The sequence below is a fragment of the Drosophila subpulchrella genome, chromosome X, assembly GCF_014743375.2.
Source record: "Drosophila subpulchrella strain 33 F10 #4 breed RU33 chromosome X, RU_Dsub_v1.1 Primary Assembly, whole genome shotgun sequence".
Classification (NCBI taxonomy): domain Eukaryota; kingdom Metazoa; phylum Arthropoda; class Insecta; order Diptera; family Drosophilidae; genus Drosophila; species Drosophila subpulchrella.
This window is the reverse complement of record NC_050613.1, coordinates 24,943,221-24,956,540: the sequence shown is the minus strand read 5'-3', so window position 1 is coordinate 24,956,540 and position 13,320 is coordinate 24,943,221. Positions and strand designations below refer to the sequence as shown.

The 13,320-nt window shown below is 38.4% G+C and overlaps 1 protein-coding gene across 2 annotated transcripts in view; it reads right to left on the bottom strand.

Annotated features, from left to right (window-relative positions):
- Positions 1 to 8,457: 8,457 nt before the first annotated feature.
- Positions 8,458 to 13,320, bottom strand: part of LOC119557867 (LIM/homeobox protein Lhx1) — a 55,496-nt gene continuing 50,633 nt past the window's right edge. For both annotated transcript variants that reach the window (XM_037870866.1, XM_037870867.1), the window contains 2 exons: positions 10,187 to 10,448; positions 8,458 to 9,105 (listed from right to left, as the gene is read on the bottom strand). In XM_037870866.1, coding sequence (XP_037726794.1) covers positions 8,744 to 9,105; positions 10,187 to 10,448 — 624 coding nt within the window. In that variant the 3' untranslated portion in view covers positions 8,458 to 8,743. The remainder of the gene's footprint in view (positions 9,106 to 10,186; positions 10,449 to 13,320) is intronic.

The following is a 13,320-nucleotide window of genomic DNA, read 5'->3' as shown; positions in this document are numbered from 1 at the left end:
CCAACAGTATTTTTGACAAAATCTGAATCCCATTTTTTCGCCCTAAAAATTCAGCTTTATGGCTGTTACAAAGAAAATAAGCGTCAGATCGAGGAATGTCATACCTCGTTGAGCTCGTTGCTTAATTTCCAATCCATTGGCATCCAAACCTGGAAATTCTTAATTTTTGCCATTTTTCGCAAAAATAGATGATGTAACCCTTACTAAAAATGTGAAAATTGATCAAAAAACAAGGAAGAACGCTATAGTCGACTCGACTATCAGATACCCGTTACTCAGCTAAAGGGACCAAAGGAAAATAAAGACATGCAAGCAGCAAAGCGAGATTGAAATGCGCCACCTGCCGGCGGTAGACAGATTTAAGCGTTGTGGGCGTTACAGTGGCCGTGGGCGTTTTTTTAGATCAATCGATAGGTATTGACGAGACCAATACATTTAAGTTAAAATTTTTTATCTAGCATAAAAGTTGTGGGCGTCACAGGCTTGGGCAGCTTGTGGGCGTTAGAGTGGGCGTGGCATATTCGCGTAACAAACTTGCGCTGCGCTCAAGCCTACGGAATCTAAATCTGAAATCCCATTTCTCTATCCCTGATATTTTCAGAGATATCCGCGTTCATATTTACGATTTTTTGAAGTTTGTCTATCCACATATGTATCTATTTATCTTTGTATCTATGTATCCATGTATCTATGTATCTATGTATCTATGTATCTATGTATCTATGTATCTATGTATCTATGTATCTATGTATCTATGTATCTATGTATCTATGTATCTATGTATCTATGTATCTATATATCTATGTATCTATGTATCTATGTATCTATGTATCTATGTATCTATGTATCTATGTATCTATGTATCTATGTATCTATGTATCTATGTATCTATGTATCTATGTATCTATGTATCTATGTATCTATGTATCTATGTATCTATGTATCTATGTATCTATGTATCTATGTATCTATGTATCTATGTATCTATGTATCTATGTATCTATGTATCTATGTATCTATGTATCTATGTATCTATGTATCTATGTATCTATGTATCTATGTATCTATGTATCTATGTATCTATGTATCTATGTATCTATGTATCTATGTATCTATGTGTCTATGTATCTATGTATGTATCTATGTATCTTTGTATCTATGTATCTATGTCTCATTTTTCCTCCCTAAAAAGTCAGTATTTCAGCTGCCAAATTGCAAATATAAGTCAGAGTTAGGAATGTCATACCTCGTTGAGCTCGTTGCTTAATTTCCAATCCATTGGCATCCAAACCTAGAAATTCTTCAGTTTTGTCATTTTTCGCAAAAATAGATGATGTAACCCCTTACTAAAAATGCGAAAATTGATCAAAAAATAAATTTTCCTTAAAGTGATTGGGATCGTTAGCATATTTAGCAAGCTGCTCATAACAGTCGGTATTTTAGCTGTACGCCTTGATTTGGCTAAACTACGATTGAAGAACTGGAAAGAAAAATCGAAATTTTGATGAAAATCTGAATATCGTATTTTTGACAAAATCTGAATCCCATTTTTTCGCCCTAAAAATTCAGTTTTCTGGCTGTTTCAAAGAAAATAAGCGTCAGATCGAGGAATGTCATACCTCGTTGAGCTCGTTGCTTAATTTCCAATCCATTGGCATCCAAATCTGGGAATTTTTAATTTTTGCCATTTTTTGCAAAAATTGATGATGTAACCCCTTACTAAAAATGCGAAAATTGATCAAAAAATAAATTTTCCTTAAAGTGATTGTGATCGTTAGCATATTTAGCAAGCTGCTCATAACAGTCGGTATTTTAGCTGTACGCCTTGATTTGACCAAACTACGATTGAAAAACTGGATAGAAAAATCGAAATTTTGATGAAAATCTGAATATCGTATTTTTGACAAAATCTGAATCCCATTTTTTCGCCCTAAAAATTCAGTTTTCCGGCTGTTTCAAAGAAAATAAGCGTCAGATCGAGGAATGTCATACCTCGTTGAGCTCGTTGCTTAATGTCCAATCCATTGGCATTCAAATCTGGGAATTTTTAATTTTTGCCATTTTTTGCAAAAATTGATGATGTAACCCCTTACTAAAAATGCGAAAATTGTTAAAAAAATAAATTTTCCCTAAAGTGATTGGGATTGTTAGCATATTTAGCAAGCTGTGCAAAACAGTCGGTCTTTTAGCTGTACGCCTTGATTTGGCTTAACTACGATTGAAAAACTGGAAAGAAAAATCGAAATTATGATGAAAATCTTAATATTGTATTACTGACAAAATCGGAGTCCCATTTTTCGCCTTAAAAATTTATTTTTTCTTTTAGCATAAAGATTACTTTACGGAATACACAACAGAAATCACACATCTGTCAAACGCTTGGTCATTAAGTTTATAGTTTAAATAACTAATCAAAGAGCTACCAATTTCGTGGACACTCGAAGCCAACTTTTGAGATCCACCTCCTAGGGCTGTCGAGCAACCACTTAACTGAACTAATAAGCCGCACAATTGTTGTTGCCGCTTTTGTTTGGCGTTTGCAGTGGCATCGTTTTAATGACAAAACAGGGGGACACTCAGACCCCCCTGGGGCCCCCCTTTTTTTGGAGTTCCCTAACCCTCGTCACCTCCTGAAAATCCCCGAAGTCCTGCTCGTTTTCTGACACTTGCCAGACGAAAGGCAAGGCGGAGGACCCTGGAAATTGGAGTAGGTTTGCGTGTCAGCAACAGTAGCAGTCGCACCACCGAAATCCAGGCCCCCCTCCACACACAGGACCCCCTTTTAAACATCTGGACAGACACCACTGGTCGGTGTTCCATTCGGTTCCAGCTGTTTTTCGGCCTCTTTCGCCTTTTTACCATCGTCCTTTGGCGTCTCCTTTAAAAATTGTATTTTTAATATGTTGTATATTTTCTAGAATTATTATAGTTTTACAAAAAATCATATAAAATATGAAAAACAACTTAAATTTATTTTTGAGAATCTAGTTTTATTGATTTAACAGACCTCTTATTATTTGTTCGACTATGCAATCCGTTTAAGCTGAATTTCACTTAGCACTCCTTTTAATTCGCTTAACTTTAAGCCACTTATTTAGGGTATTTCCCGGTCCGTTGATTCCGCCCATCGATTTCACTTCCACCCTTTTCTAACCCTTTTTTTGTTTCCAATTTCGAGCTCTTTGTTCGAGTTGTTGAGCTGCTTTTCGACAGCTTCAAATCAAACATCGTCGCTCTGGCTGTCATTGCGTGGCACGCACATGCCGCTCGTACCGCTGCCCCGCCCCCAAGATCCACAGCCTTTACCCCCCTCCCCTGCCACCACAGCTGACTCACATGCCGATAATTGTGGACCCGTAATTGTCTCAGGTTTTCATCGAAAATTGAGTCATTAGACGGCGCTCATGGAGGCAATCAGCAAACAGCAACAAACATCGGCAAGCAACAGCAACAACAAGCGGATCGAAACCACAACGGCAAACAACAACAACAAACAGTAGCTACACAGAAACCTCAGATATAAAAAAGTACTAAATTATCACAAGGTTTTTTTTTAATACTAATACCTCTACCAAAAATCTGGGATTTCTTACTAGTTATAATCGTTTTGTGGACTTGATTTCAAATATCTCATCTCTTTAAAATACTCCTTTTGATATCTTTTTTGGAAATCTTTATATATATGGGTCTATATTCTATATCTTTAGCTGGATCTATATATCTTATGGTAAAGCCATTTTGGTAGCATTTTTAAGGCACTTGTAATATAATATATTTTCCTGCGAAAACCAAACTTATCGATATTTTTTTCCGTCTGTTGACTGCCCATTAAGTGGGATCGAGGGTCTCTTAAGGAGATCTGTTGCAAGTTAGGGGCAATTTTGCGGTTTCGATTTTAGCTGCGTCCGCCTTATAAGCGATCTGAAAAATTCACCCTGATGATGATGCCAACGCGTGTCTAAGCCAAAAGCCCAAAAGCATTTATCACAACTGCAACGACAGTTACAGTCGCAGTCCGAAACTACAATTACAGTTTGTTGCTCAAAATGCTGGACATGCCAACATGAGTGATGATGAATGAATGCCTGATGAAGGACCAAGGATCCCTGGCAGGGGCAGCCGAGCGGTGGAGGGGAAGGGGGAGGGATTGATGGTCCTGGCCACGCCCACTCACCTCGGCCGCCCCTGGCACACCGGTCTAAATGCCATTTAATGTTAACAAATTCATTTTTGGCGACAAACGGAAACGGAAACAACGCAAACAGCAAATTCTCACACACGGTCAGTTACAGTGGGCTAAACGGGCGAAAAAGTGGTTCCATTTTCTACATCTTATAATTACATTCGCCAAGAAAAAAAGTCCTTCAGCAGATATAAGTAGGATAACTGGAATTCATTCTATAATAATTCTAGCTATAATCATACAAAATATCCATTAAACCAATCAATTTTAACTTAACTAACAGTTATTATGGTAATATAAATAAGAACATTTCAGATATTCCTTGATAGTAAATCTATAAAACGTAATGTGCAATAAATAAGTAGGTGAATATGGAACCCTGCCTTATAAATAGGGTTATTTGGTTAAATTATGATGGCTGTTCTTTTTGCGATAATCTCTTCCACTGTGCGGATGTAGCTGGAAATACTGGCATGGCCTCTTCACGTCCATCATTCACGTCCGCCCGACCTGACCTCCGCCCGACCTACGCCCCTCCCCCCGCCCGACCATGCCCCCTTTTTGGCCATCGGGCGGCTGCCAACTGATAAACGAACGTCACACGTCAGGACTTTGGGCGGTTGGCAGGACGAAAAGGACAGGACCAGAGGAGAAACTCGTCCTGGCTCGACGCTTTTGTGGATTGATGGCCCAGGACAGATTGAACGCCTCACCCACACCCTCTCGCCCAGGCACATACACACACGCCGCAACACACACAGCACACACACACACACACACTGCAGCTACTGATGGACATTTAATATGCGTTTTAGACAAGCCACTAGAACACGAGAGCAGTGGTGTGCGTGCGGCCGCATCCGTGTGTGAAGTGCAACACATCACAGGGCAACGCTCAGCCGAACGCCCTGGGTACAGTGAAGCCTCCCATAAGGTTTAAAAATAGTGCAGATAAGCGGATTTAAAAAAATTTTGAGAACAAAAAAATGTATCGATGTAAAAATATCAATTCGATAGCGAACGATACATTTTGTACAATTATCGACTTTTTCACTGTCGATAGATTTCGAAGTAATAAGATCAATTCGATAGCAAACGATACATTTTGTACAATTATCGACAGCAAACGATACATTTTGTACAATTATAGACAGTGAAAAAAATCGATTGAAATAGGGATTACCTTTAAAAATGTTCTTTAACTCAGAATTAGGATAAGCTACTTTTTTAAAAGGCTCTTTTTACTGCTAGTCAGCATATTAATACAATGGTTAATAAGTGTCAGTAATAATCGATAAAAACATTAAAAACAATTTTATTTATTATGTTCTCATGTAGGTCTTAACACTTCGACTCTTAAAAGTATGCAGTTTAATTTGTTTCCAAGGCTTATATAGTAATCTGATTCTGATATATGTTTTTGTAAATCAGTTGTTATCTAAAAAACTAAATACCAAATCAGCTATGACATTTCCCAGCTAAAATGATACATTTTTTTGACACACTTTATAACACTTGATACACTTAAGAACCCCCCACACTCGAGGGCCCACTGTTGCGTGTGTGCCTGTCCATGTCCATGTCCATTTCCATGTCCGAGTGCGTGCCCCGTTTTGCAACGCCTGCAGATGTGGATGTATGTGGATATGTGGATATGTGTGGCTACATGGCGAGTGGGAAATTCGTCATGGTTGTTGTTGCTGCTGCTGCTGTTGCATGCCCCTCCTGCAGCAACAACAGTGTGGCATTGTTTTGCATTAAATGCTATCTACGTTGCCGTGTCCACTGCCCCCCCCCCCCTGTTGGCCTCCCCTTCATTTGAAATGGCCCCCCTCCACACGACGCCCCTTTCAATTGTTCGTGGCCGTGTTTTCGGTCGTAGGTGTGAATGCGAGCACATGTGTCGAACAAAAGGCACTGACTGGCCAGCAACCCCCTTGGGCCACCAAAACCCCCCCACTCACACCACCCATGTCCATGTCCCTGGGATGTGCATGTCCTGGGCATCAATAATGTGTTGTCCCGATATTAGCCACGCATATTAACTTGGCCGGCCGGAGTGCGATTAAAGACGCTGCCGCACAGATGAGCTCCCTGCTAATGGTCACGAAAGCCCACACTCACATTAAGCGAATTTAGCAAGAAATATGGAACAGCTTTGTATCAAGAATGTATACGAAGAACGCGAATTCTTTAGGTTTAAAGCTTTTTAAATCAAAAACCGATAATTAGCGATTCAGTCTACACTATTTTTAGTAAATACATCAATTTATCTTTGTCAATCCCACACTCACATTAAGCGAATTTAGAATGAAATATGGAACAGCTTTGTATCAAGAATGTATATGAAGAACGCGAATTCTTTAGATTTCAAAATCGTAAACCGATAGTTAGCGATTCAGTCTACGCTATTTTAGTAAATTCATCAATTTATCCTTGTCAATACCAGAGTAACATTAACGAATTTAACAAGAAATATAGAACAGCTTTGTATCAAGAATGTGTATGAAGAACGCGAATTCTTTAGATTAAAGCTTATCAAATCAAATAAATCTAAGTAACGATATAGTCTACCCTACTTAAATTCGTACATCAATTTGTCTTTGTCAAAACCTTTCTTAGATTCATATTCATCTGTATTTGCAGGGCTCCTAACGTGATTTTGTTTTTTCAATAGATATGACATCTTTGAAGTCCAAATGTCCTGCCTGAGGGATGCCAATTTGCATCTTTGAGATACTTTGGGCAGCCAAGTTGGCAATTTTACTTTGCAAATTGAATTATAGGATATGCCAGTTCAAGCCATGTTAGCTTAGGACTGATAACTTCATTCAAGTAAAATGATTTTGCTAATTGGAGGGTCAAAAGTAAGAATGAAATTTAATACTTTTGAAGCTAAGCCCTATAAGATACTTACTTATCGTTTTGCCAATCCAAATGAAATATAAATATGCTGTACATTTGCAAAAAGAAAACCCACCACACCTAAATTTCCTGTTCCAAAGTCAAAAGACACGGTTTTGTTTAATTTTTTTTATTTTATATATATTTTTTTCTCATCAAATGTTTCTTTCATTTCCGTTTTTTGTTTGTTGCTCTTCATCGTCTTGCTTTTTATTTAGGTTTTGTTAACAATTTGTGTTTATTTATTATTGATTTTCCCGCCTTTTAGCGCGCTCATTCCTATGCGAATTTTTTATCTGGCGCCTTTCATCATGGGAAGTCCCACACTCCTTTAGCCATTATTATTATAATTCGCCTTTGTTGCCGCTTCCTTTGCACATTTTTTATTTTTAATCGCTTGATGAATATAAGGATTTAGTTGTCTGTATTGTGGTTGTTGTTGTTCTTGTTGTTGTTTCGGTTCTTTAATAAACTTACGCATTATGCTAACACTAATACTTTTTACAATAATAATAATAATTCGCATAGTCATAATAATAATCAAAATTGTTAGCTGGGGGATTTTCTCTCGTTTTTTTCGCTGCTATATCATTATAATTGGAAATTCATATATTTATGCTCATATACCTTTTATATATATGTATAATTTTGTTTAGGTGTCATCCTTTTCTAGGTTTACATTTAGTTTTAGCATTCCGCTGCCTCATCCTCCTCCTCCTCCTCCTCCTCCGTTCTCTCTCATTTTTTTATCCATTTGTTTATAATAAATTACGTTCGCTTAAGTTCTAGGACCACAAAAAAAAAAAAATAGTTTAGTTTAGTTTGCTATGTGTTGGTTGTTTGTCGTTTTTTTTTTTGCCGTGTACGTGTGTGCCGCCGTATATAGCTCTTGTATATATAATATCTGGTTTATGTAGACTTAGGACCTAGTACATGCCTAGTTACGTTTATGTTGTTAGACAACGATTATAATATATATCCATATGTTACGTGTAATAATAGAAAAAAAAAAGGTTTTTCGTCAAAAAATGCAGGCAAGAAATAAACAATTTTAGAGTTACGAATAAAATGTGCTAATTTACAAAAAAAATCTCTTTATGCAGATCTTCTTTTTTTAGACTACAGATTTTTTGCATTTTGTTTTTATACACTGATACACATAAATAGTATTTTTGTTTTAATTACAGACAAGACGTTTAGTGTTTGCTTTTTAATTTAATTTTTTTAGAGTTTTTCTTTCTTGTTTTCGTTTTTTTTTTGTTAAAAAAAATTCTTTACTATGTGCAGCGCCCATTATTTGTTTTGTTTTTTTATACATTTAAGAGAGATTTTCTTTGTCTATTTTTGTTTGTTTAGTTTTTTTTTTTGTTGTTGTTTAGTTTTATAATTTACAAATATTTTGGCGCCGAATTGAAATATAAAAAAAATAGCACAGTAATAATAATAATAATAATAATAATAAAAGTATAACAAAAACAAAACGCAGCAGAGGGGGTGGGGCTTAGCCTGTGGCGAGAGCGAGACGGCACCACAGCGAGAGCCGCTCCATCTCCCTCCCTCACCAGCCTACTCGCCCTGCGCCGCTCTCTCTCGCTCTCGCTCTCGCACTCGCTCTCTGCCGAAGAGCAGCAGCCGCGTTGCCAACTGTTTCGTATATTACCAAACGAGCCCTTCATTTTGCATATTCTGCGGTTCGCTGAAATTCGCCGAGCTCATGAACTCCGGCGAATTGGTGCGGGGGCCATTTTGTTGCTGCTGTTGCTGCTGCTGCGTCTGATTCGCCGCTTGTTGCGCATTCTGCTGCTGTTGCTGCTGCTGTTGCGCCGCCTGTTGCTGCGCCGCTGCCGCTGCTGCGGCCATCAAGTGCTCGGCGCTCGGGGGCGGCGGCGGCGGCGGCGGTCCCACGGCCGACTGCAGCTGCATCGGCGGACCGCCCGCCTGCCCCAGGAACGTCGCCTCCGGCGTCAGTCCGAACTCGTTCACCATCGGAATGGGGCCGCTGTGGTCCATGGGGCCGCCTGGGGGTTAAAGGGGAGATAGGACCGTTAGTTTTTCAAGGTATTATAGATATTAAAGAGGGGGAGCGTTCCAAAGGATCCCGAGTTCCCAACTCAATTGTCCTTTTTCATTTCCTACATTTAAGTTCTTTTTTCCCACTGTACATAGTTTCTTTTTGGGATTAGTTCTTAGGGAATGAGGAGGTTTTCCAAGAACCCGTGGCTTTAAAACAGGACCCAACACCTTAGACTAAATAAACATTTTGTTATTTTTCAATTTAAAATCATTTTTAAATTTTTTTCCATTACTCAAAGCTACAAATTCTATAATTATTTTATAAAATCTGTAATTCCCCAGCTCTCAAGTTGTTTTAGCGATCCTATGATATTACTATCATTAGCTTTTAATCTCCGAACACTTAAATATTTTTTAAATTTTATATAAATTAGTTGTTAAAAATCTTTAATTCCTCTGCTCTCAAGTTGTTCTAGCGATCCTATGATAGTACTATCATAAGCTTTCTATCTCTGAACACTTAAATATTTGTTAAATTCAAAGCTACAAATTCTTTAGTTATTGTAAAAAATATTTAATTCCTCTGCTCTCAAGTTTTTCTAGCGATCCTATTATATTACTATCATTAGCTTTCAATCTCTGAACACTTAAATATTTTTTAAATTTTGTTTAAACATATGTAAAAGCAATACAAATTGCAAATTGATTTTTTTATACATTCTTTTTTTAAGTTTGACATTGATAGCCGAATGTCTAGTAAAATAGAATATTTTCTTTTATACGGGATTTTTTTTTATTTGTTTAAAGTAACCTTTAGGTTTTGTCGAAGACTATTGTCTAAATATAGTTGTTTTCAAAATTTTTATATATTTATTTTTTTAATTTAAAATTTGTTTAGTTTTTGTTTTAGTTTGTTTTAATACATTTCCTTTTAAGACCCTTTTTTATGTACAAGGATTTCTGAATATTTTTTAAATCTCTAAATGGTACAGATCAGTTATTTATCCCGTTGCTCTCTCTAAAAACATGTTTCTTAACTAGTTCTATTCCCTGTCAACTGAAAATGGCGAAGTGAACGCAGCTCACCTGGCGCATTGAAGGGCATCGGTCCGCCGGGGTGGCCGGGAAAGTAGGGTCCGTCGTGCGGGTGGAAGGGTCCGCCGTAGCCGAACTCGAACTTGGCGTCCGCCGCAAAGTAGGGGAAGCCGGGTCCGTCGTCCAGACCGCCGGGCGAGAGGTTCATGGGGAAGCCCCGCATTTTGCGGGCTCCGCCGAAGAAGGGCGGACGGCCCATGCTGGTGATTTGCTTCATGCGACGCTCCTTTGACCGCTTGTTTTGGAACCACACCTGCAAAACGGTTCAAGAATGGTATAAAATTAATAAAAAAAGTTCACACAATGCACTATCCCCCTTAATTAAAATTAAATATAATAATATTTAATGTTATATAATATACCTAACTTTATAATAATAAACTGTTTCTTGGCATAAATCTAGTAATTAGCAATTCTACAAATTGGAAAAATAAAATATAACAGGGGGTTTCCTGGGGAATATACATGATTTTCTTTGGCTTTCTTATGCCTGTTGTCTCGGTGCATCGGTTTATGGAGGCGCATGTCTAATTGTTGTTGCCCGGCGATTCTTCTGGCTCTGAAGATTCTGATTCTGGTGGTGCTTGTGGCTTTTTTGCATTGATGCTACCGCCGCACCGGGCGGCCGTCGCAAAATTAGCCCCATTCCCGATTCCCCACTCTCCATTCCCACCACTCTCCACTCTTCTGGCAAAGAAGATCGAGAAGCCTGGAAGACTGGTAGACAGAAGACGCGTCTCCGCAGACTTCGATGCCATTTTTACGACGTTCTGGCTGTGGGTTTTCGGTTCTTCGGTTCTTGGGCTCGCGGTTTCTTGGGTAGAGCGGTTCGGTTGTTTGGCTTACGTTCCGGGTGCTCCAGAAGCACCGTGCCCAGCATGCAAAGTTATAAAATAAAAACATATTTCAAAAGTTTTAGTGGCACCTTTCGGACCGCTCTCCGCCGATCCTTTGTCCCTCGTTTGTTATTCCCATCCTTTTTATTTCCTCCTTTTTTTTTTTTTTGGGGGGCCCTGGCTCTTTTAATATTCATATCTGGGACGCTCTTTTAATGATCTGCTGCAACTTTTTTGATTTTCTCCTGGTTTTATATATTTTTCTCAATGAAACTTTTTGATTTATGTCTTTGCGCGCCGTGCGCTTTTTTGTTGCCTTTTTCATTTTCTGCTTTTTTGGCAAATAGTTTCCAATGAATTGGGCTTAGATTCTGGTGTTTTTTTTTTATACTTTTTTTGATTTTGTGCAGCTGTTGGCCAAAAGTCTTAGGAGGCAATTTGAGCGTGAATTTTAATGATGAGCGCCGTTCTGCAGTTCATTTGAATTTATGAACTCGGCCGGGTAGACTAGACGTGCATAAAGTTGGGGGGGCCCTTCACATTTCACATTTATAAACTGACACATTCGGCGGCGCAGCGAATTTCGCTAGAAAAGCCTTTTTTCGGGGCCTGAGAACGCGAAAGGAAACCAGAACCGCAAAATGAGCAGAAGACGAAGCTTTTTCCTTGGGTTCAGTGTGTGTAAGAGTGTTTTTTTTGTTTGTCGGCAAACAGGATGCACACAAAAGGAAGTAACATGCTGTGCATAGTTGGGTCCCAGTCGCTCAGACATATAGCGCATATACACCATACCGAATCCCAATCCCGAGGCACGTTACCATCTCGAGTTCCCGGTGGAGCGTGTGACTTTATGACAGCCACGAAGATAATCCGATGGTTGCTGGGGAGCTCCACAAATAGAAGCGCAGAAATCTAATGGGAACTTGGTCAGAACTATATGGTAGGGCAAAGTGGGTAACTGTGATGTGAAAAGATATCTGTTTATCAGAAATGGTAGGATTCAGAGAGAAAAAAGAAATCTATAGTATGATCGGGTTCTTCTTGTACAAGTATTATAAAATCCTTGCTTAGTACACATCTACAAATATTTTTTGAACTTCGGTTTCTTGTTTTAGATTTTTATCTCAAACAGTTTTCCCAGAGGAGGATCGGGCATAAAAAATGGTTTCTCTTTTATAGCCTTTCATATGCAAAATTGCCTCAAAGTAACGTAACCCATGGCGTAATCACCTTGATAACGCCGTAAACGTGGCAGAACTCAATCCTGCAGCAAACTAAAACCGAGGAAAATAATAAAAAAAAAATAGCTCACAAAGGGAAACCAACAAAGAGCACAGAATCCACAGAATACGCGGCTAAGCTGCCACCACATTTCAATTACACGTAGCACTGCAGCGCAATAAATAAAAGGTGAGACCCCCCACCAACCACCAGAAACACCCTAAGCCACCCAAAACCACCCACGAACGACCCACAAAACCACATCGGATCCACTGGAAAGTTGAGCGGAGTGTTCGCAATATTTTTCCATATGCGATATTTGCCTCTGTGGGCCCTGCGGTCACATAATTTTTCATTTTCATATGCATACGAAACAAAAGAAACAACAATAGTGCGGGGGATTGGATGGTTGGAAAAAATAAAAAGGTGGAAAAACGTAAACTAAAATATGCATTTACAATAGTTTTGCATTTGTTTTCCCCATTTTTTTCCATCTCCTTTTTTATCCTTTCAGCTGAGTTTAGTTTGGTTTTTCTCCCATTTCTTTGTGTTTTTTACTCTGCGGCACATTTCAACATTGTTTTGTTACGTCCACAAAGAAAAACAGCAACAAATGGCAAATGGAGTGCTGCAAAAAGTGCAACAAAAAGAAAATAGCAGAGCAAAAATAAAACGCAGAAATAAACAAAAAATGCCAATTGGATGTGGGCGACACACTGCGCGAAAAGGGGGTGTGCAGGTTCGCATATCGCATTTTGCGGTCCTCGGATTTAAGATCCAAATGGGAAACCAGAAGAATGTAAAAACCAAGTTTTTTAATCAATTCTGTAATGGACTTAGTTTTGTTGACATTATCGAATCTTAAGATCCTCAAAAAGTCCTTTAAAATAAAATTAGTATTATATGAAGAATATAGTATGACCAAATTAAAGCATTTATTTCAAGTATGACCAAATAAAAAAATACCAAAAACTGAACATTTTCAATAGTTTTCTTAGAATAAAAAAGATTTTAAAGCTGCATTGATTTTTGAGCAGTTCAAATAGCAATACATTTGTTTTTCTAAAT